A 20,970-nucleotide genomic window follows, 5' to 3' on the forward strand; every position below is an offset into this window, starting at 1 on the left:
CTAAGGAAATAGGCAACGTTTCGGGCCGAAACCCTTTCGGGTTTCGGCCCGAAACGTTGCCTATTTCCTTAGCTCCACAGATGCTGCTGCACCATAACTCAGTGGGTCAGGCAGCATCTGTGGAGAACATGGATAGGTGACGTTCCACAGAGTGCTGGAGTAACTCAGTAGGTCAGGCAGCATCTGTGGAGAACATGGATAGGTGACGTTTCACAGAGTGCTGGAGTAACTCAGTGGGTCAGGCAGCATCTGTGGAGAACATGGATAGGTGACATTTCACAGAGTGCTGGAGTAACTCAGCGGGTCAGTCAGCATCTGTGGAGAACATGGATAGGTGACGTTTCGGGTTAAGAGCCTTCTTCTGACTGAGAGTCAGGGGAGAGGGGAACTAGAGATATGAAAGGGTAACAGAACAAATCGGAACCAACACCGATAGCCAAGGAGCCCACAAGATTCAAGATTCAAGATTCAATTTATTTGTCATTTGGACCCCTTGAGGTATAAACGAAATGCCGTTTCTGCAGCCATACATTACAAACAAATAGACCCAAGACACAACATAATTTACATAAACATCCATCATATCGCTGTGATGGAAGGCCAAAAAAACTTATGGTCAAAAAAACTGAAGGCCAAAACACAATGTCCATGATTCTAAAAAGCTCTATAACACCACTATGGTATATGCCTCCACCACCACCCCTGGCAGCACGTTCCAGGCACCCACCAGGAAAACCTGTCCTGACCGGCACCCCTTTCTGGTCCTCTCATTATCTATACTTCGATCAGTTCAAACGCCAACACTCAGAGAAAACATTCCAAGTCCGTCCATTCTCTCCACAGATGCTGACTGACCCACTGAGTTCCTCCAGCACTTTGCGTTTTACTCCAGTTGCCAGCATCTGCAGTTCCGTTTGTCTCTGATAGAAGTATTGGGCGGCACGGTGGTGCAGCGGGTAGAGCTGCTGCCTCACCGCGACGGAGACCCGGGTTCGATCCTGACGACGGGTGCTGTCTGTACGGAGTTTGCACGTTCTCCCCGTGACCTGTGTGGGTTTTCTCCGAGTTCTTCGTTTAGTTTCGTTTAGTTTAGAGATACAGCACAGAGACAGGCCCTTCAGCCCAGAGAGTGATGCTTTGCTCCAGATGCCAGGAGTCGCAGTTCCATGTTGTCTGTCCTTGCCGACTATCTGCTGATCGCTGGCGTTATCCCGCTGACACTGCGCTCTTTGTGTTTAGGTACTTGATGGTGGGCAGTGCGGACCGTCTGTGTGAAGCACAGGGTTGGTCAGGCCAAGTGCCAAACTGTGATGGTGAGTTACTGCCTGCCCGCTGGGCCTTGCCCATGAGTCGCTGGGCCTTGCCCACGAGGATAAACCTTCTGTGTGGGTCGATACATTGGTCACACACGTCCACAGCACCATATGGGGCTGTAGTGAGACTCCACACCTCCACGACAACCAGCCAGACACAAGCAGCAGAGTCTGTAACAAGATAATAGTCTCAGTCACATAGCACGGAAACAGGCCCTTCGGCCCAACTTGCCCATGCTGACCAAAGTACTCCATCTACACTAGTCCCTCTAAACCTGTCCTATCCAAAATGTCTCTTAAATGTGGTGTTAGTCCCTGTAGTCTCAGACTACCCCACAACAAAAGGGGGGGGGGGGGGGGCTGGAAACATAGAAAAAATGTGCAGGAGTAGGCCATTCTGCCCCTTGAGCCAGCTTCGATCCCTCCTCACTCCCTCCCTCCCTCACCCAGGGAGGTTCAGTTCAGTCTAGTTTATTGTCACGTGTACCGAGGTACAGTGAAAAGCTTCTGTTGCGTGCTAACAGTCAGCGGAAATACAATACATGATTACAATCGAGCCGTTTACAGTGTACAGATACATGATAAGGGAATAACGTTTAGTGCAAAGTAAAACTAGTCTGATTAAAGATAGTCCGAGGGTCACCAATGAGGTAGATAGTAGTTCAGGACTGCTCTTTGGTTGTGGTGGGATGGTTCTGTTGCCTGATAACAGCCGGGAAGAAACTGATCCTGAATCTGAAGTTGTGCGTTTTCACAACTGTACCTTTTGCCGATTGGGAAAGGGGGAGATGCAGCGAGACCTGGGTGTCATGGTACACCAGTCATTGAAGGTAGGCATGCAGGTGCAGCAGGCAGTAAAGAAAGCGAATGGTATGTTAGATTTCATTGCAAATGGATTTGAGTATAGGAGCAGAGAGGTTCTACTGCAGTTGTACAGGGTCTTGGTGAGACCACACCTGGAGTATTGCGTACAGTTTTGGTCTCCAAATCTGAGGAAGGACATTATTGCCATAGAGGGAGTGCAGAGACGGTTCACCAGACTGATTCCTGGGATGTCAGGACTGTCTTATGAAGAAAGACTGGATAGACTTGGTTTATACTCTCTAGAATTTAGAAGATTGAGAGGGGATCTTATAGAAACTTACAAAATTCTTAAGGGGTTGGACAGGCTAGATGCAGGAAGATTGTTCCCGATGTTAGGGAAGTCCAGGACAAGGGGTCACAGTTTAAGGATAAAGGGGAAATCCTTTAAAACCGAGATGAGAAGAACTTTTTTCACGCAGAGAGTGGTGAATCTCTGGAACTCTCTGCCACAGAGGGTAGTTGAGGCCAGTTCATTGGCTATATTTAAGAGGGAGTTAGATGTGGCCCTTGTGGCCAAGGGGATCAGGGGGTATGGAGAGAAGGCAGGTACGGGATACTGAGTTGGATGATCAGCCATGATCATATTGAATGGCGGTGCAGGCTCGAAGGGCCGAATGGCCTACTCCTGCACCTAATTTCTATGTTTCTATGTTTGCCCAATGGGAAAGGGGAGAAGAGGGAGTGGCCGGGGTGAGACTGGTCCTTGATGATGCTGCTGGCCTTGCCGAGGCAGCGTGAGGTGTAGATGGAGTGGATGGAGGGGAGGTTGGTTTGTGTGTGTGTGACGGTCTGGGCTGCGTCCACAATTCGCTGCAATTTCTTGCGGTCAGGGATGGAGCCGTTCCCAAACCGTGCTGTGATGCATCCGGATAAAATGCTTTTTACACCTGCTGATGTTCTCCCCCTCACCTCTAACTCATTCCATTTATTGCCAGCTATAAAGTGTGTTGCACCTCCAGCGATCGACAGCGGGAGTGTGTCTGACCTGCTTGAAGGAGACTTTTGGGAATACGGAATGGTGGCCACATACTCCTGCCATTCTTCCTACACCTTGATCGGGGAAAAGGAGATTGCCTGTTCAGCCTCTGGAAACTGGAGCCACCCTCCACCCATCTGCAAAGGTAATGAGAACTCCTTGCAACCCTCCTCTCCACCAGCCCACCTCATCTGTCACCCATTCCTTCTCTCCACAGATGCTGCCTGACCCACTGAGTTACTCCAGCACTCTGTGAAAAGTCACCTATCCATGTTCTCCACAGATGCTGCCTGACCCACTGAGTTACTCCAGCACTCTGTGAAAAGTCACCTATCCATGTTCTCCACAGATGCTGCCTGACCCACTGAGTTACTCCAGCACTCTGTGAAAAGTCACCTATCCATGTTCTCCACAGATGCTGCCTGACCCACTGAGTTACTCCAGCACTCTGTGAAAAGTCACCTATCCATGTTCTCCATAGATGCTGCCTGACCCGCTGAGTTACTCCAGCACTCTGTGAAAAGTCACCTATCCATGTTCTCCACAGATGCTGCCTGACCCACTGAGTTACTCCAGCACTCTGTGAAACGTCACCTATCCATGTTCTCCACAGATGCTGCCTGACCCACTGAGTTACTCCAGCACTCTGTGAAACGTCACCTATCCATGTTCTCCACAGATGCTGCCTGACCCGCTGAGTTACTCCAGCACTCTGTTCACCTATCCATGTTCTCCACAGATGCTGCCTGACCCACTGAGTTACTCCAGCACTCTGTGAAACGTCACCTATCCATGTTCTCCACAGATGCTGCCTGACCCGCTGAGTTACTCCAGCACTCTGTGGAACGTCACCTATCCATGTTCTCCACAGATGCTGCCTGACCCACTGTGTTACTCCAGCACTCTGTGTCTATGTTTGCTGTAAACTAGCATCTGCAGGTCATTTTTATTAATTTTATTTTATTCAAACATTTATTAATTTTTATTACTTGGGGCCAACTTGTCCATGCCGACAGGTATGCTCCACCTGCCAGCGTTTGGCCCATATCCTCCTACACCTGTCCTATGCATGTACCTGTCTAAATGTCCTTTAAACGTTGCGATAGTCCCAACCTCAACTACCTCCTCTGGCACTCGTTCCATACACCCACCACTCTCTGTGTGAAAAAGCTGCCTCTCAGATTCCTATTAAATCTTCCCCCCCTCACCTAAAACCTATGTCCTCTGGCCCTCGATTCCCCTTCACTGGGCAAGAGACTCTGTGCATCTACCCGATCTATTCTTCTCACGATTTTATACACCTCTATAAGATCTCCCCTCATCCTCCAGCCCTCCAAGGAATAAAGTCCTAGCCCGCCCCAACCTCTCCCTGTAGCTCACACCCTCGAGTCCTGGCAACAACCTCGTAAATCTAACAACATCCTCCTGCAGCAATGTGACCAAAACGGAACACAACACTACTGGTGAGAATAGATCAGCACGGTGCCGCAGCGGGTAGAGCTGCTGCCTCACAGCGCCAGAGACCCGGGTTCCATCCTGACTACGGGTGCTGTCTGTACGGAGTTTGCACGTTCTCCCCGTGGCCTGCGTGGGTCTTTTCCGAGATCTTCGGTTTCCTCCCACACTCCGAAGACGTGCAGGTTTGTAGGTTAATTGGGTTGGTGTAAATGTAAACCTGTCCCTATTGTGTGTCGGATAATGTTAGTGTGCGGGGATCACTGGCCAGCATGGATTTGATGGGCCGAAGGGCCTGTTTCCGCTCTGTTTCTCTAAACTAAACTAATCTAACTTGACAAGGCCACTTATTGCCGGAGACTAACTATGTTTCTCTGGACAGTCGTTAAATGCTACCCACCAAAGATTCCCGCAAACAGCAAAGTCTCATCAGGATATGGATTCCATTTCAAGTACGGTCAGGCAATAAGATACACATGTGAGGTCGGCTTTGCGATGATCGGCAGCAAAATGATCGAGTGTTCTGCAGACAACAAGTTTCACCCAGATCCGCCAACCTGCAACTTAAGTAAGTTACCGTCTCTCAAAGCCCAACCTGTAACCCAATACATATTCACAGTCACAGAGTGATACAGCACGGAAACAGGCCCTTCGGCCCAACTTGCCCACATGCCCCAGCTACACTAGTCCCACCTGTCCATGTTTGGTTCATATCCCTCCAAACCTGTCCTATCCATGTACCTGTCTAACTGTTTCTTAAACAATGGGATATTCCCAGCCTCAACTACCTCCTCTGGCAGCTCATTCCATACACCCACCACCCTCTGTGTGAAAAAGTTACCCCTCAGATTCCTATTAAATAGTTTCCCTTTCACCTTGAACCTGTGACCTCTGATTCTCGATTCCCCTACTCTGGGCAAGAGACTCTGTGCGTCTACCCGATCTATTCCTCTCATGATTTTATACACCTCTATAAGATCACCCCTCATCCTCCTGCGCTCCAAGGAATAGAGACCCAGCCTGCTCAACCTCTCCCTGTAGCTCACACCCTCTAGTCCTGGCAACATCCTCATAAATCTTCTCTGAACCCTTTCCAGCTTGACAACATCTTTCCTATAACACGGTGCCCAGAACTGAACACAATATTCTAAATGCGTCTCACGAAAGTATTATACAACTACAACATGACCTCTCAAATTCTATACTCAATACTCTGACTGATGAAGGCCAAAGTGCCAAAAGCCTTTTTGACCACCTTATCTACCTGCGACTCGGCTTTCAAGGAACCATGCACCTGCACTCCTAGATCCCTCTGCTCTACAACACACCCCAATCATTTACTGTGTAGGTCCTGCCCTTGTTCGACGTCTCAAAATGCAACACCTCACACTTCTCTGTATTAAATTCCATCAACCATTCCTCTGCCCACCTGGCCAATCGATCCAGATCCTGCTGCAATCGTTCACAACCATCTTCACTATCTGCAAAACCACCCACTTTTGTGTAAAGATTTTGATTTTGAATAACCAATCAAATGAAACAATCAGTGGATCAAAGATCGAACATTCCATACGTAGATGAAATCAGTTCCAACTCAGTTGTTCAGCCTAGTTTATTGTCACGTGTACCGAGGTCCAGTGGAAAGCTTTTGTTGCGTGCCAACCAGTCAGCAGAAAGACAATACATGATTACAATCGAGCCATCCGCAGTGTACAGATACAGGATAAGGGAATAATGTTTAATACAAGGTAAAGTCCGATCAAGGATAGTCTGAGGGTCTGTGATGAGGTGGATAGTAGTTCAGGACTGCTCTCTGATACAACAGGCGGCTTGGTGGCGCAGCGGTAGCGTTGCTGCATTACAGCGAATGCAGCGCCAGAGACCCGGGTTTGATCCCGACTACGGGCGCTGTCTGTACGGAGTTTATATGTTCTCCCCGTGACCTGCGTGGGTTTTCTGCGAGATCTTCAGTTTGGTTTGGTGTAAAATGTATAAATTGTCCCGTGTGTGTGTGTGTAGGATAGTGTTAGTGTGCGTGGATCGCTGGTCGGCACGGACACGGTGGGCCGAAGGGCCTGTTTCCGTGCTGTATCTCTAAACTAAACTAGACTAAACAGGAAGAACGGGTAGAAGGTACTTTTTGCGGGAGTGATTCTTTCAGCAATGGAGTTTGTGTTTTGCTGTTCTGACAGCTGGATGCTACCCGCCACATGACATTGATCATGGACGAATCGAGAATAAGCAGTCCATTTATGCACAACATGCAACGGTCAAGTACATTTGCCAGTGGGGCTACAAACTGACTGGCAATGAAACCATTATGTGTACGGGGAAGAACAAGTTTGATGCTCCTGTCCCCACCTGCCAGCTTAGTGAGTATCCGTTTTGTTTCATTTGTGTTTCATGCATCTTGTGTTTCATGACTGTTGGCAGATCAATTTTTTTCCTTCCTGGGATCAATAAACTTCTCGCATGGGACAGGCAACAACTCTCTCCATCCTTGAAACATCACCCATTCCTTCTCTGCAGAGATGCTGCCTGTCCCACTGAGACACTCCAGCTTTTTGTGTCTGTCTTCAGTTTAAACCAGCGCTGCAGTTCCTCCCTACACATAAAATTCTATTGTATCGTACGTATCATCACCTTTCTTTTGCAGGTTAGAAATTACACGTTAGACTTTAGAGATACAGTGCACAAACAGGCCCTTCGGCCCAACAAGTCCGTGCCGACCAGTGATCAACCCGTACACTAGCATTATGCTACACACACTAGTGACAATTTACCAAAGCCAATCTACCCACAAACCCGCATGTCTTCAGAGTGTGGGAGGAAACCGGAGCACCCGGAGAAAACCCGCGCTGGTCACGGGGAGAACGTACAAACTCTGTACGGACAGGACCCGTAGTCAGGATCGAACCCAGGTCTCCAGTGTTGTGAGGCAGCAGCTCTACCCGCTGCACCACCGTGCCACCCAGTATTAAGATCTCGAGCTGTTATGGGCATGTGTGCAGGAGTTAAATGATTTTAACATCTGCTGTTGGAAAGTTATTAGAGTGTATTCTGAGGGGTAGGTTATACAGGCATTTGGATGGGCAAGGGCTGATTAGGGACAGTCAGCATGGTTTTGTACGTGGGAGGTCGTGTCTCACAAATCTGATTGAGATTTTTGAAGACGTGACCAAAAAGGTCGATGATGGCAGAACTGTAGATGTTGTGTACATGGACTTCAGTAAAGCATTCGACAAGGTGCTGCATGGTAGGCTGCTCTAGGTTAGATCTCATGGGATCCAAGGAGAGATAGCTGAATGGATAGCAAATTGGTTCCATGGAAGGAAGCAGAGGGTGATGGTGGAAGGTTGCTTCTCAGACTGGAGGCCTGTGACTAGTGGTGTGCCTCAGGGTTCGGTGCTGGGCCCGTTACTGTTTGTCATCTATATCAATGATTTGGATGAAAACATACAGGGCAAGATTAGCAAGTTTGCTGATGATACAAAAGTGAGTGGTTTTGCAGATAGTGAAGATGGTTGTGAACGATTCCAGCACTCTGTGAAACGTCACATATCCATGTTCTCCACAGATGCTGCCTGACCCGCTGAGTTACCCAGCACTCTGTGAAACGTCACCTATCCATGTTCTCCACAGATGCTGCCTGACCCACTGAGTTACTCCAGCACTCTGTGAAACATCACCTATCCATGTTCTCCACAGATGCTGCCTGACCCACTGAGTTACTCCAGCACTCTGTGAAACGTCACCCATCCATGTTCTCCACAGATGCTGCCTGACCCGCTGAGTTACTCCAGCACTCTGTGAAACGTCACCCATCCATGTTCTCCACAGATGCTGCCTGACCCACTGAGTTATTCCAGCATCTTCTATGCTGTAGCTTTGTCTGCAGCATCTTCTCCATCTCCCCACCCCTTTGTCCTGCTGGAGTGTGGGGCAGCAGCGTGTGAGACCAATGGACTGGCCTTGGCATTGCCCCTGGCATCAAACCCCACCATACTCCCCTTGCCATGGTTCACCAGCAAGATGACAAAGATCTCAAAGGATATTCATTTCTTGTTTAGAATCTCTTGCCCAGAGTTGGGGAATCGAGGACCAAAGGACAGAGGTTGAAGGTGAAGGGGAAAAGATTTAATAGGAATCTGAGGGGTAACTTTTCCACACAGAGGGTGGTGGGTGTATGGAACGAGCTGCCAGAGGAGGTAGTTGAGGCTGGGAGTATCCCATCATTTAAGAAACAGTTAGACAGGTACATGGATAGGACAAGTTTGGAGGGATATGATCCCGGTCTGGCCACAGGTGCACCTGTCCATTGCGGCCAGGCTTGATGCAACAACAGGTGAAAAACCAAGGCCCTGGGGGAATGATTGAGCAAGTGTGCACGGTGACGCAGCGGGTAGAGCTGCTGCCTCACAACGCTAGAGATCCACCCGGGTTCCATCCTGACCATGGGTGCTGTCTGTACGGAGTTTGCACGTTCTCCCCGTGACCTGCGTGGGTTTTCTCCGGGTGCTCCGGTTTCCTCCCACACTCCAAAGACGTGCAGGTTTGTAGCTTCATTGGCTTCTGTAAAGTGTAAATTGTCCCTAGTGTGTGTAGGATAGTGTTCATGTGTAGGGATCGCTGGTCGGCACGGACCCGGTGGGCAGTTTCCGCACTGTATCTCTAAAGTCTAAAGACATGTAATGAGGAGGAGTAGCTGGGAGTGAATCCAATAAATCCTGATCACACCCTCACTAGCTGGCCGCAGGGCTGCAAGAGGTTTGGGGCAGAAGCTAGGCTGACCATCAGTGACATGTTGACCATGGGTTGTCCCTGCCCCAGTGTGCCTCTACCTCTCCCCTCTCCTCACTGAAGATCCCTCTGTTCCTCTCCTGCAGTTTCTTGTGACAGACCCAGCAGTGTCTACAAGGGGAGATTTACACCAGATAAAGATTGGTACGACTACAGAGATGAAGTCACGTTCAGCTGTAACACTGGATACAGGATGGTCGGCAGGGACAGCAGTCGGTGCGGTCAGGATGGGACATTCCACCCACCTCCCCCCAGGTGTGAGAAAGGTAAGATGCCCGTCCACGACCCGAATGAGAGAATGAAAGCCGTTTTGCTCTGGAGCTGGAATCCTCTCTTCCTGCCCTCTCGGAGTCCCTGCCCACTCCACCCAGAGTCCCAGCCCACACCTTTGTCCAACGCCAAGCTAGCCCAGGTCAGCGCAGTCCAAACCACTGCAACGCCCAGGCTGCAGAGAGGCTGAACCTTCAGCCCACCTGCCCTAGGCAGAGCCCCTGCACCGCTGGGCTGGAGTGGACTGGACTGGCCTGGGTCAAAGAGCACTGGTCTGGGCTAAAGAGTACTGGTGAGGGCTAGTCTGGGCTGGAATGCGCTGGCGTGGGCAAGAGTAAATAGTGGGCTAGAGTAAACGAATTGAATTGTACGGCATGGCCTGAGGCCATTCGGCCCGGCAGGTCTACAACAACCCACAGGGTTCTGGTGCAAGTTGTGAAATGTTGCCGCATCTTCCCTCCCCTCTCCCCCCCGCAGACTGCTCCAGGTATCACCACGCTCGGGGTGAACCCCTCAATATCCTACCCCCAACCCAAAAGCTGGTCTTATTCAAAAAAAGGCACAAAGTGCTGGAGTAACAGCTGGTCAGGCCGCATGGATAGGTGATGTTTCAGCTCGGGATTCTTGAAATAAGGATCCCATCTTGAAACGTCACCTATCCATGTTCTCCACAGATGCTGCCTGACCCGCTGAGTTACTCCAGCACTCTCGCTGGGCCCACGCCACCCTCGCTGGGCCCGCGCCACCTTCATCTTCGCCTCCGCCCGGCAGAAAGAGGGGGTGGGGGATGTGGGAGGGGGGGAGAGGGAGGGGAAGGGAAGGGAGAGACATGGGGGAGGGAAGATGGAAAGGGGGAATTATCTTTAGTGAGTGCAAAATTAAGGTAGATTTTAGAGCTATTATATTTTCTGCTCCATATGAATAATTAAAAAAAATATCAAATAATATCAAACAATTCAAACCATTTTCTTTTCCTTGATAACAATACTGAAAAATATGAATTCCATAGTTTGTGACATAAATGTACATTTTAATGGGATCATTATATACAGATGTAACATTTCCATTTCGAGATCAGGGGGCAACAGTGGGGCTGGGGGCAAATATACGTCAAGCTAATAGCTTAATCGTTAGAGTTAAAAGATAGCTTAATCAACCAACACCAATCACCATCAGGGGCACTGAGGTGGAGGTGGTCGCCAACCACAGGTACCTTGGTGTGCAGCTTGACAGTGAGCTGGACTGGAAGAGTCATATGGAGGCGGTGTACAGGAAGGGACAAAGTAGACTGTATTTTTTAAGGAGGCTAAAGTCATTTAATATCTGCCAACCCCTACTGTGCAGTGTCTACCATTCAGTGGTGGCCAGTGCTCTGTTTTTTGCTGTGGCCTGTTGGGGAGAAGGCGCCCGAATAGCGGACAAAAACAGACTGGACAAGCTGATCAGGAAGGCCGGCTCAGTGGTCGGGGCTGAGCAACTAACGGTCCAGCAGGTGGCAGAGGCCAGAACTCTGAAAAAACTAGGCTCAATAATGACCAACCCCACTCACCCACTCCACGCCCTGAAGGTGATCAAGAGCAGCATCTTCAGTCAGAGACTGATTGCACCAATGTGCAAAACGGAGAGACATAGGAAGTCTTGTATACCAGCTGCTATAAGGTTTTATAATGCACAAAAATTTTAACTTATTAAGTATTGAAGATATCTGTGGAAATGTGTGGTGTTATGTCTGTCTTGAAGCTGTTGTGGCACTGTAATTTCCTGTAAAGGATTATTAAAGGTTATTATTATTAATCGTTAAAGAGCTGAGAAGAGGAATCAGAGCTGCCAAGGAAAGGTACTCTGAGAAGTTGAGGAGCAAGTTCTCAGCTAGTGACTCTTCTTCAGTTTGGAAGCGCATGCAGGGCATCACCAGCTACAAGAGGAAAGCCCCCGCTCAGCTGACAAACAACCTGAATGAGTTTTACTGCAGGTTTGAAAATCAGAAACATAACCCTGGTACCCGCTCCCCAACAAACACAGCCAGACCCCAGTCTGCAAAGAATGGATCCTGCAACCTCTCCTTCCCATTCACCACTTCACACCTACTTAAGGCAAGAGTCCAATATGAAAAGAGTGGACCCTTTCCCACTCCACCCAACACTTCACACCCAATTACTCATTTTTAACCAGTCCCTGCAGAGATGCACTGACCCTGCCTGCTTCAAAGTCTCCACTATTGTCCCTGTACCTAAAAAGGTAAGAATTACTGGTCTTAATGACTACAAGCTTGTCGCACTGACCACTGTCGTCATGGAGACCGTTGAAAGGCTTGTGCTGGCCAAGCTGAACAATATCACAATCCCTCTGCTGGACCCTCTGCATTTTGCATATTGGGTCAATAGATCTGTGGATGACGCAGCCTGCACTTCATCCTCCAGCACCTAGCCCACCAGGGGACCTATGCCAGGATTTTGTTTGTTGATTTTAGCTCTGCATTCAACACCATTGTGCCAGAGCTACTACGCTCCAAATTTTCTGAGTTGATTGTGCCTGAACCCCTCTGTCGGTGGATCACCAGCTTTCTGACCGACAGGAAGCAGCATGTGAGACGGGAAAGCAGATCTCGGACCCGCAAACGCTCAGCATGGGAGCACCGCAAGATGCGTACTCTCCCCTCTCCTCTACTCTCGCCACACCAATGACTGCACCTCCACAGACACCTCTGTCAAGCTTCTCAATTTTGTGGATGACACAACCCTGATTTGACTGATCCAGGATGGGGATCTCTGTACTCTTTTCAATTTGACATCTTTCCTATAACAGGGTGCCCAGAACTGAACACAATATTCTAAATGCGGTCTCACCAACGTCTTATACAACTGCAACATGACCTCACAACTTCTTTACTGTACCTAAAAAGGTACACTCCGCGACTGGACCGCCCGCAGACTCCAGGCCCCAACTCCGGCCTCCATCGCCTGCCCGAGTCCCGCGACACCCGCCATCTTGGCCACGAGGAGCGACTTCAACACTCACCGGGACGCCGCCTTCACCGACCTCCACATCGATGCTGCCGCCGACCCTCACCTGCCCACCGATGACGCCCAGCCTCGCCGCTTCTATGGTAACTTGGACGTTCTCCCCCTCGCCGATTCCTCCGACCCTCGCCGCCCCCCGGGATCGCCCAGCATCGTCATCATCGCCGGACTAGGCCCACTGAACATCGTCGCCGCACTGGGCCTGCCTAACACCGCCGCCGGACCCGACCTACCCAACATGGCCGCCGGACCTGACCCACCCAACATGGCCGCCGGACCCGACCTACCCAACATGGCCGCCGGACCCGACCTACCCAAACATGGCCGCCGGACCCGACCTACCCAACATGGCCGCCGGACCCGACCTACCCAACATGGCCGCCGGACCCGACCTACCCAACATGGCCGCCGGACCCGACCTACCCAACATGGCCGCCGGACCCGACCCACCCAACATGGCCGCCGGATCGACCTACCCAACATGGCCGCCGGACCCGACCTACCCAACATGGCCGCCGGACCCGACCTACCCAACATGGCCGCCGGACCCGACCCACCCAGCATCGCCGACCTACCCAACATGGCCGCCGGATCCGACCCACCCAACATGGCCGCCGGACCCGACCTACCCAACATGGCCGCCGGATCCGACCTACCCAACATGGCCGCCGGACCCGACCTACCCAACATGGCCGCCGGACCCGACCCACCCAACATGGCCGCCGGACCCGACCCACCCAACATGGCCGCCGGACCCGACCTACCCAACATGGCCGCCGGACCCGACCCACCCAACATGGCCGCCGGACCCGACCCACCCAACATGGCCGCCGGACCCGACCCACCCAACATGGCCGCCGGACCCGACCCACCCAACATGGCCGCCGGACCCGACCTACCCAACATGGCCGCCGGACCCGACCCACCCAACATGGCCGCCGGACCCGACCCACCCAACATGGCCGCCGGACCCGACCTACCCAACATGGCCGCCGGACCCGACCTACCCAACATGGACCCGACCTACCCAACATGGCCGCCGGACCCGACCCACCCAACATGGCCGCCGGACCCGACCCCCAACATGGCCGCCGGACCCGACCCACCCAACATGGCCGCCGGACCCGACCCACCCAACATGGCCGCCGGACCCGGGCTCCCCCAACATGGCTGCCGCAACGCACCCGATTCATCTCGCCGCCGACCTTCCGCCCACCAGGACCATCCACGCATCGCCCGCGGACCCCGACTCAACCACCATTAGACTCCGACCATCGGGTCCGCCAACCCGCGCCACTCCACCCCCCTCCACCCCCCTCCCCACAGCCGTCGCCTCACCTGGAGCCTGGACTCTGCTTGCACTGGGCCTGGAGCCTCCACGCTGCTCACTCCCTCTCCCCTGGACTTAACTCCACTGGGTCCTAGTGCCGGTCTGCCCAGCCTTGCTAACCTCAGTGGCTGCTCCACTGACCCTCCCTCATCCCCCCCAACCATGTCACCCCCGCTCTTCCCCACCCACATTACAGCCCTCTCTCCCCCCCACCCCATGACCACCCACCACTACTCCAACCTGACACCCACAACCCCCCCCCCACCCACATCGCCCCGTCCCCCATTGTCCACCCACCTGCCTGCCTCTGGCCCCAACTCCCACCCCTGCCAGGTGTTCACCATCCCCCCCGACCTCCCCCTCTCCCACACCCATCGGCCCGAAACGTCGCCTATTTCCTTCGCTCCATAGATGCTGCTGCACCCGCTGAGTTTCTCCAGCAATTTTGTGTACCTTCTTTACTCAATACTCTGACTGATGAAGGCCAAAATGCCAAAATACTTTTTGACCACCTGATATACCTGCGACACGACCTTCAAGGAACCATGCAACCATCAACCATTCCTCTGCCCACCTGGCTAATTGATCCAGATCCTGCTGCAATCTTTCACAACCATCTTCACTATATGCAAAACCACTCACTTCTGTATCATCAGCAAACTTGCTAATCTTGCCCTGTTCTGTGACGTTTCACAGAGTGCTGGAGTAACTCAGCGGGTCAGGCTGAGTATAGAAGTTGGGAGGTCATGTTGCAGTTGCATAAGAAGTTGGTGAGGCCGCATTCAGAGTATTGTGTTCAGTTCTGGGCACCATGTTATAGGAATGATGTCATCAAACTGGAATGGGTACAGTGAAGATTTATGAGAATGTTGCCAGGACTAGAGGGCCAGAGCTATAGGGAGAGGTTGAGTAGGCTGGGACTCTATTTCATGGAGCACAGGAGGATGAGGGATGATAATAGAGGTGTATAAAATCATGATTTTAATATATATGGTTGAGTATTTTGCCCAGAGTAAGTGAATCGAGGAGCAGAAGACATAAGTTTAAGGTGAAGGGCAAAAGATTTAATAGGAATCTGTGGGGTTTTTCACACAAAGGGCGGTAGGTGTATGGAACAAGCTGCCAGAGGAGGTAGTTGAGGCAGGGATTATCGCAACATTTAAGAAACAGTTAGACAGGTACATGGATAGGACAGGTTCGGAGGGATATGGATCAAACGTGGGCAGGTGGGACTAGTGCAGATGGGACATGCTGGGCCGAAGGGCCTGTTTCCACACTGTATCACTATGACTCTCTCTTTCCCTCTCAAACCCATTCTCCTGCCTTCTCCCCATTACCTCTGACCCCCGTAACAATCAAGAATCTATCAATCTCCTCCTGAAAAATGTCCATTGACTTGGCCTCCACAGCCGCCTGTGGCAATGAATTCCACAGTTCACCACCCTCTGACTTAAGAAATTCCTGCTCATCTCCTTCCTAAAGGAATGTCTTTTAATTCCGAGGCTGTGGCCACTGGTCCTAGACTCTCCCACTAGTGGAAACATCCTCTCCAAATCCACTCCATCCAGGTTTTTACCAGGCTGGGACAGACGGCAACAGCTTCACACCGTGTCCCAAAGCTTGTGTCCTGTCCTGCATCACCCAAGGCAGCAGAGATGTTATAGGAGAGGGCAAGCACCGTAACACAGTAGCTCATGATGGTTTGGATAGCATTCAAGAATGTCTATGCATGGTACATCATGAATATTACTGAAGAACGGTCTTAACCTGAACTATAATCTATACCTTTTCTCCAGAGATGCTGCCTGACCCACTGAGTTACTCCAGCACTGTGACATATCACCTATCCATGTTGTCCACAGATGCTGCCTGACTCGCTGAGTTACTCCAGCACTCTGTGAAACGTCACCTATACATGTTCTCCACAGATGCTGCCTGACTCGCTGAGTTACTCCAGTACTCTGTGTCTATTTTCCCTTCACCCATCTGCCCAAGCCGACTCTCCCCCATCATTTCCTATGTTCCTTTCCACCCATAAACCTCTCTCTGCCTTTACATTTCACTCCTCTTTCAAATCTGCTCTACTTATCTACATGCATTTTTCTTCTTAACTTTTTAGTCATAGAATGATGCAGTGTGGAAACAGGCCCTTCAGCCCAACTTGCCCACACCGACCGACATGTCCCATCTAAACTAGTCCCACTCACACACATTTGGCCCTTATATCCATCTAAACGTGTACAAATGTATCTTAAACATTAGGATAGTCCCAGCCCTAACTACCTCCTCTGGCAGCTCGTTACATACACCCAGCACCCTTTGTGTGAAAAAGCTACCTAGCAAATTCCTATTAATTACTGAAATTTTGGTCATAAATTTGGTGCAAAAACGCTCCAAAATAAGGCTCAGAATGCATCAGAGAGCATCTAAAACCCCAGAGCTTCCAGTCCCGGCATCGAGGGACCTCACGCTTCGCGCTTGTGTAATCCTGTCATGCCACCCCCCTTTTTGGAAAGGTTCGTACGGGCCTGCTGGGGGAATGATTGAGCAAGTGTGCACGGTGACGCAGCGGGTAGAGCTGCTGCCTCACAGCGCTAGAGATCCACCCGGGTTCCATCCTGACCACGGGTGCTGTCTGTACGGAGTTTGCACGTTCTCCCCGTGACCTGCGTGGGTTTTCTCCGGTTGCTCCGGTTTCCTCCCACACTCCAAAGACGTGCAGGTTTGTAGCTTCATTGGCTTCTGTAAAGTGTAAATTGTCCCTAGTGTGTGTAGGATAGTGTTCATGTGTAGGGATAGCTGGTCGGCACGGACCCGGTGGGCAGTTTCCGCACTGTATCTCTAAAGTCTAAAGACATGTAATGAGGAGGAGTAGCTGGGAGTGAATCCAATAAATCCTGATCGCACCCTCACTAGCTGGCCGCAGGGCTGCAAGAGGTTTGGGGCAGAAGCTAGGCTGACCATCAGTGACATGTTGACCATGGGTTGTCCCTGCCCCAGTGTGCCACTACCACCCCCCTCTCCTCACTGAAGATCCCTCTGTTCCTCTCCTGCAGTTCCTTGTGACAGACCCAGCAGTGTCCACAAGGGGAGATTTACACCAGATAAAGATCGGTACGTCTACGGAGATGAAGTCACGTTCAGCTGTAACACTGGATACAGGATGGTCGGCAGGGACAGCAGTCGGTGCGGTCAGGATGGGACATTCCACCCACCTCCCCCCAGGTGTGAGGCAGGTAAGATGCCCATCCACGACTTGAATGAGAGAATGAAAGCCGTTTTGCTCTGGAGCTGGAACCCTCTCTTCCTGCCCTCTCGGAGTCCCTGCCCACTCCGCCCAGAGTCTCCGCCCAGAGTCCCAGCCCACACCTTTGTCCAACGCCAAGCTAGCCCAGGTCAGCGCAGTCCAAACCACTGCAACGCCCAGGCTGCAGAGAGGCTGAACCTTCAGCCCACCTGCCCTAGGCAGAGCCCCTGCACCGCTGGGCTGGAGTAGACCGGACTGGACTGGCCTGGGTTAAAGAGCACTGGTCTACACTGGTCTGGGCTAAAGAGTACTGGTGAGGGCTAGTCTGGCTGGAGTGGTCTGGGCTGGACTGCGCTGGTGTGGGCTAGAGTAAACGACTGGTCTGGGCTTTGTTGACCTACGTCAAGCCGAGTTGTGGAATCATTGAATCGTACGGCATGGCCTGAGACCATTCGGCCCAGCGGGTCTACAACAACCCACAGGGTTCTGGTGCAAGTTGTGAAATGTTGCCGCATCTTCCCTCCCCTCCCCCCTTATTCAAAAAAAGGCACAAAGTGTTGGAGTAACAGCTGGTCAGGCAGCATGGATAGGTGATGTTTCAGCTTGGGATCTCAAGCAAACACCATACAGACAGCATCCATATTCAGGATCAATTCCAGGTCTCTGGCACGTTTAGGCAGCAACTTTATGGCCAATGTACTGCCCCATAGTCTTGAAAAGAATTAAAACGACAAGGATGGCATTTCCTGCGGTTGCAAGGGAAAGTGCCAGGAGAGAGGGTGGTTTGGGTGGGAACGGACAAATTGACCAGGGAGTAATGGAGGGAGCGGTCTCTGCAGAAAGCCAACAAGAGGGGAGATGGGAATATGTGGCCAGTGGTGGGATCCCATTGGTAGACATAACATCTGGAGAAAATAAGTGGGTAAGGCATCATCTGTGGAGCGAAGGAATAGACGACGTTTCGAGTCGAGACCCTTCGTCAGATTGATGTCAGAGGGGGGGGGTGACATGAAAAAGAAAGGAAGAGGTGGAGACAGTAGAATGGGAAGGGGAGTTGAAGTGTTAACCCACTGGGAGATCAGGTTGGTTCTTGCGAACTGAGTGGAGGTGTTGTGCGAAGCGATCGTCAAGCCTGCGCTTGGTCTCACTGAGGTTGATCATACGCTGAATAATCCAACCACATTTTTGTTTGGAAGTGGAAAGAAATAATAGAAATTGCTTTCTTTCCAACGTGTAAAAAGAGTTGAGAAACTGTATTATAATTTTGCTACATGTCATTGTGGTATATATCATAGAAACATAGAAAATAGGTGCAGGAGTAGGCCATTCGGTCCTTCGAGCCTGCACCGCCATTCAATAATCCCGCCGAATGCACCGCCATGGCTGATCATCCAACTCAGTATCCCGTACCTGCCTTCTCTCCATACCCCCTGATCCCTTTAGCCACAAGGGCCACATCTAACTCCCTCTTAAATATAGACAATGAACTGGCCTCAACTACCTTCTGTGGCAGATAATTCCAGAGATTCACCACTCTCTGTGTAAAAAATGTTTTTCTCATCTCAGTCCTAAAAGATTTCCCCTTTATCCTTAAACTGTGACCCCTTGTTCTGGACTTCCCCAACATCGGGAACAATCTTCCTGGAACCAACCCCTTAAGAATTTTGTAAGTTTCTATAAGATCCGCCCTCAATCTTCTAAATTCTAGCGAGTACAAGCCGAGTCTATCCAATCTTTCTTCATATGAAAGGCCTGACATCCCAGGAATCAGTCTGGTGAACCTTCTCTGTAGTCCCTCTATGGCAGGAATGTCTTTCCTCAGATTAGGAGACCAAAACTGTATGCAATACTCCAGGTGTGGTCTCACCAAGACCCTGTAGACTGCAGTAGAACCTCCCTGCTCCTATACTCAAATCCTTTTGCTATGAATGCTAACATACCATTCGCTTTCTTCATTGCCTGCTGCACCTGCACGCCTTCTTTCAATGACTGGTGTACCATGACACCCAGGTCTCGTTGCATCTCCCCCTTTCCTAATCGGCCACCATTCCGATATTAGTCTACTTTCCTCTTTTTGCCACCAAAGTGGATAACCTCACATTTATCCACATTATACTGCATCTGCCATGCATTTTCCCACTCACCCAGCCTATCCAAGTCACCTTGCAGCCTCCTAGTATCCTCCTCACAGCTAACACTGCCCCCCAGCTTCGTGTCATCCACAAACTTGGAGATGATGCATTCAATTCCCTCGTCCAAATCATTAACATATATTGTAAATAGCTGGGGTCCCAGAACTGAGCCTTGCGGTACCCCACTAGTCACTTCCTGCCATTCTGAAAAGGACCCGTTAACTCCTACTCTTTGCATCCTGTTTGCCAGCCAGTTCTCTATCCACATCAATACTGAACCCCCAATACCGTGTGCTTTAATACCGAATGCCTTCTGGAAGTCCAGATACACCACATCCACTGGTTCTCCCTTATCCACTCTACTAGTTACATCCTCGAAAAATTCTATAAGATTCGTCAGACATGATTTACATTTCATAAATCCATGCTGACTTTGTCCAACGATTTCACCACTTTCCAAATGTGCTGCTATCCCATCTTTAATAACTGATTCTAGCAGTTTCCCCACTACCGACGCTAGACTAACTGGTCTGTAATTCCTCGTTTTCTCTCTCCCTCCCTTTTTAAAAAGTAGGGTTACATTAGCTACCCTCCAATCTTCAGGAACTACTCCAGAATCTAAAGAGTTTTGAAAAATTATCACTAATGCATCCACTAATTCTGGGACTACTTCCTTAAGTACTCTGTAACGCAGCCTATCTGGCCCTGGGGATTTATCGGCCTTTAATCCATTCAATTTACCTAACACCACTTCCCGGCTAACCTGGATTGATTGGTGAATATGTTTAGTTTGTGACTTTATTTGAAGCAGAAATAATATGTGAATGCTTCATTGAGCATAATTCCGACTGGTAACCACTCACTTTGTCCGAGCACATTATTACACGCGTCATGCAAGCCGTCTTAAATGACCACCTAAACTGTCATTTGGCAACTTAAAAAGCTGCCAAGGTTGCCCGGCTGACAACAGAGAAAAAAAATTAAGTGAGAGCCCTGTAAGAAATATAACATTTTTGACACTGTCAAAGCCTTACATTTGCTGTCACAACGCACTGTAGTATGTAAACAACCCTTCAGTCATTTTCCTTGCCCACCATTTCAGAATAATAGTGTTTTAAGCCAATAACTCAACACTAGCAGTGGCAATAAATAAATAAATAAATAAATAGATAAATAAATAGATAAATCAATCAATAAAGCGCAGCTTTCCAGCCCCTTATCACATTGGCCACGCTCGGCTGCAAATCGGTGTCAATCTGGTGGACCATCTTCCTCTAGTCTTGTGGGGGGGGGGGCTCACAAGTAGAACAGCTTAATCCGGCCCTGCACAGACAAGTCTGTATCAGGTGTGATCCCGGTCTGGCCACAGGTGCACCTGTCCATTGCGGCCAGGCTTGATGCAACAACAGGTGAAAAACCAAGGTCCTGGGGGAATGATTGAGCAAGTGTGCACGGTGACGCAGCGGGTAGAGCTGCTGCCTCACAACGCTAGAGATCCACCCGGGTCCCATCCTGACCATGGGTGCTGTCTGTACGGAGTTTGCATGTTCTCCCCGTGACCTG

At 50.6% G+C, this 20,970-nt stretch overlaps 1 protein-coding gene across 5 annotated transcripts in view; it reads left to right on the forward strand.

Moving 5' to 3' along the window:
* The window catches only part of LOC129708975 (C4b-binding protein alpha chain-like), a 60,992-nt gene that overhangs the window by 8,969 nt on the left and 31,053 nt on the right, over nt 1-20,970 (forward strand). For 2 of the 5 annotated variants that reach the window (XM_055655081.1, XM_055655080.1), the window contains exons 5-10: nt 1,240-1,313; nt 3,113-3,298; nt 4,991-5,176; nt 6,801-6,980; nt 9,495-9,674; nt 17,085-17,264. In XM_055655081.1, the coding sequence (XP_055511056.1) occupies nt 1,247-1,313; nt 3,113-3,298; nt 4,991-5,176; nt 6,801-6,980; nt 9,495-9,674; nt 17,085-17,264 (979 nt within the window). In that variant the 5' untranslated portion in view covers nt 1,240-1,246. The remainder of the gene's footprint in view (nt 1-1,239; nt 1,314-3,112; nt 3,299-4,990; nt 5,177-6,800; nt 6,981-9,494; nt 9,675-17,084; nt 17,265-20,970) is intronic. The other 3 variants (XM_055655083.1, XM_055655084.1, XM_055655082.1) reach the window with 3 other exon arrangements.

Source organism: Leucoraja erinacea, chromosome 24 (assembly GCF_028641065.1).
Source record: "Leucoraja erinacea ecotype New England chromosome 24, Leri_hhj_1, whole genome shotgun sequence".
NCBI classification, from domain to species: domain Eukaryota; kingdom Metazoa; phylum Chordata; class Chondrichthyes; order Rajiformes; family Rajidae; genus Leucoraja; species Leucoraja erinaceus.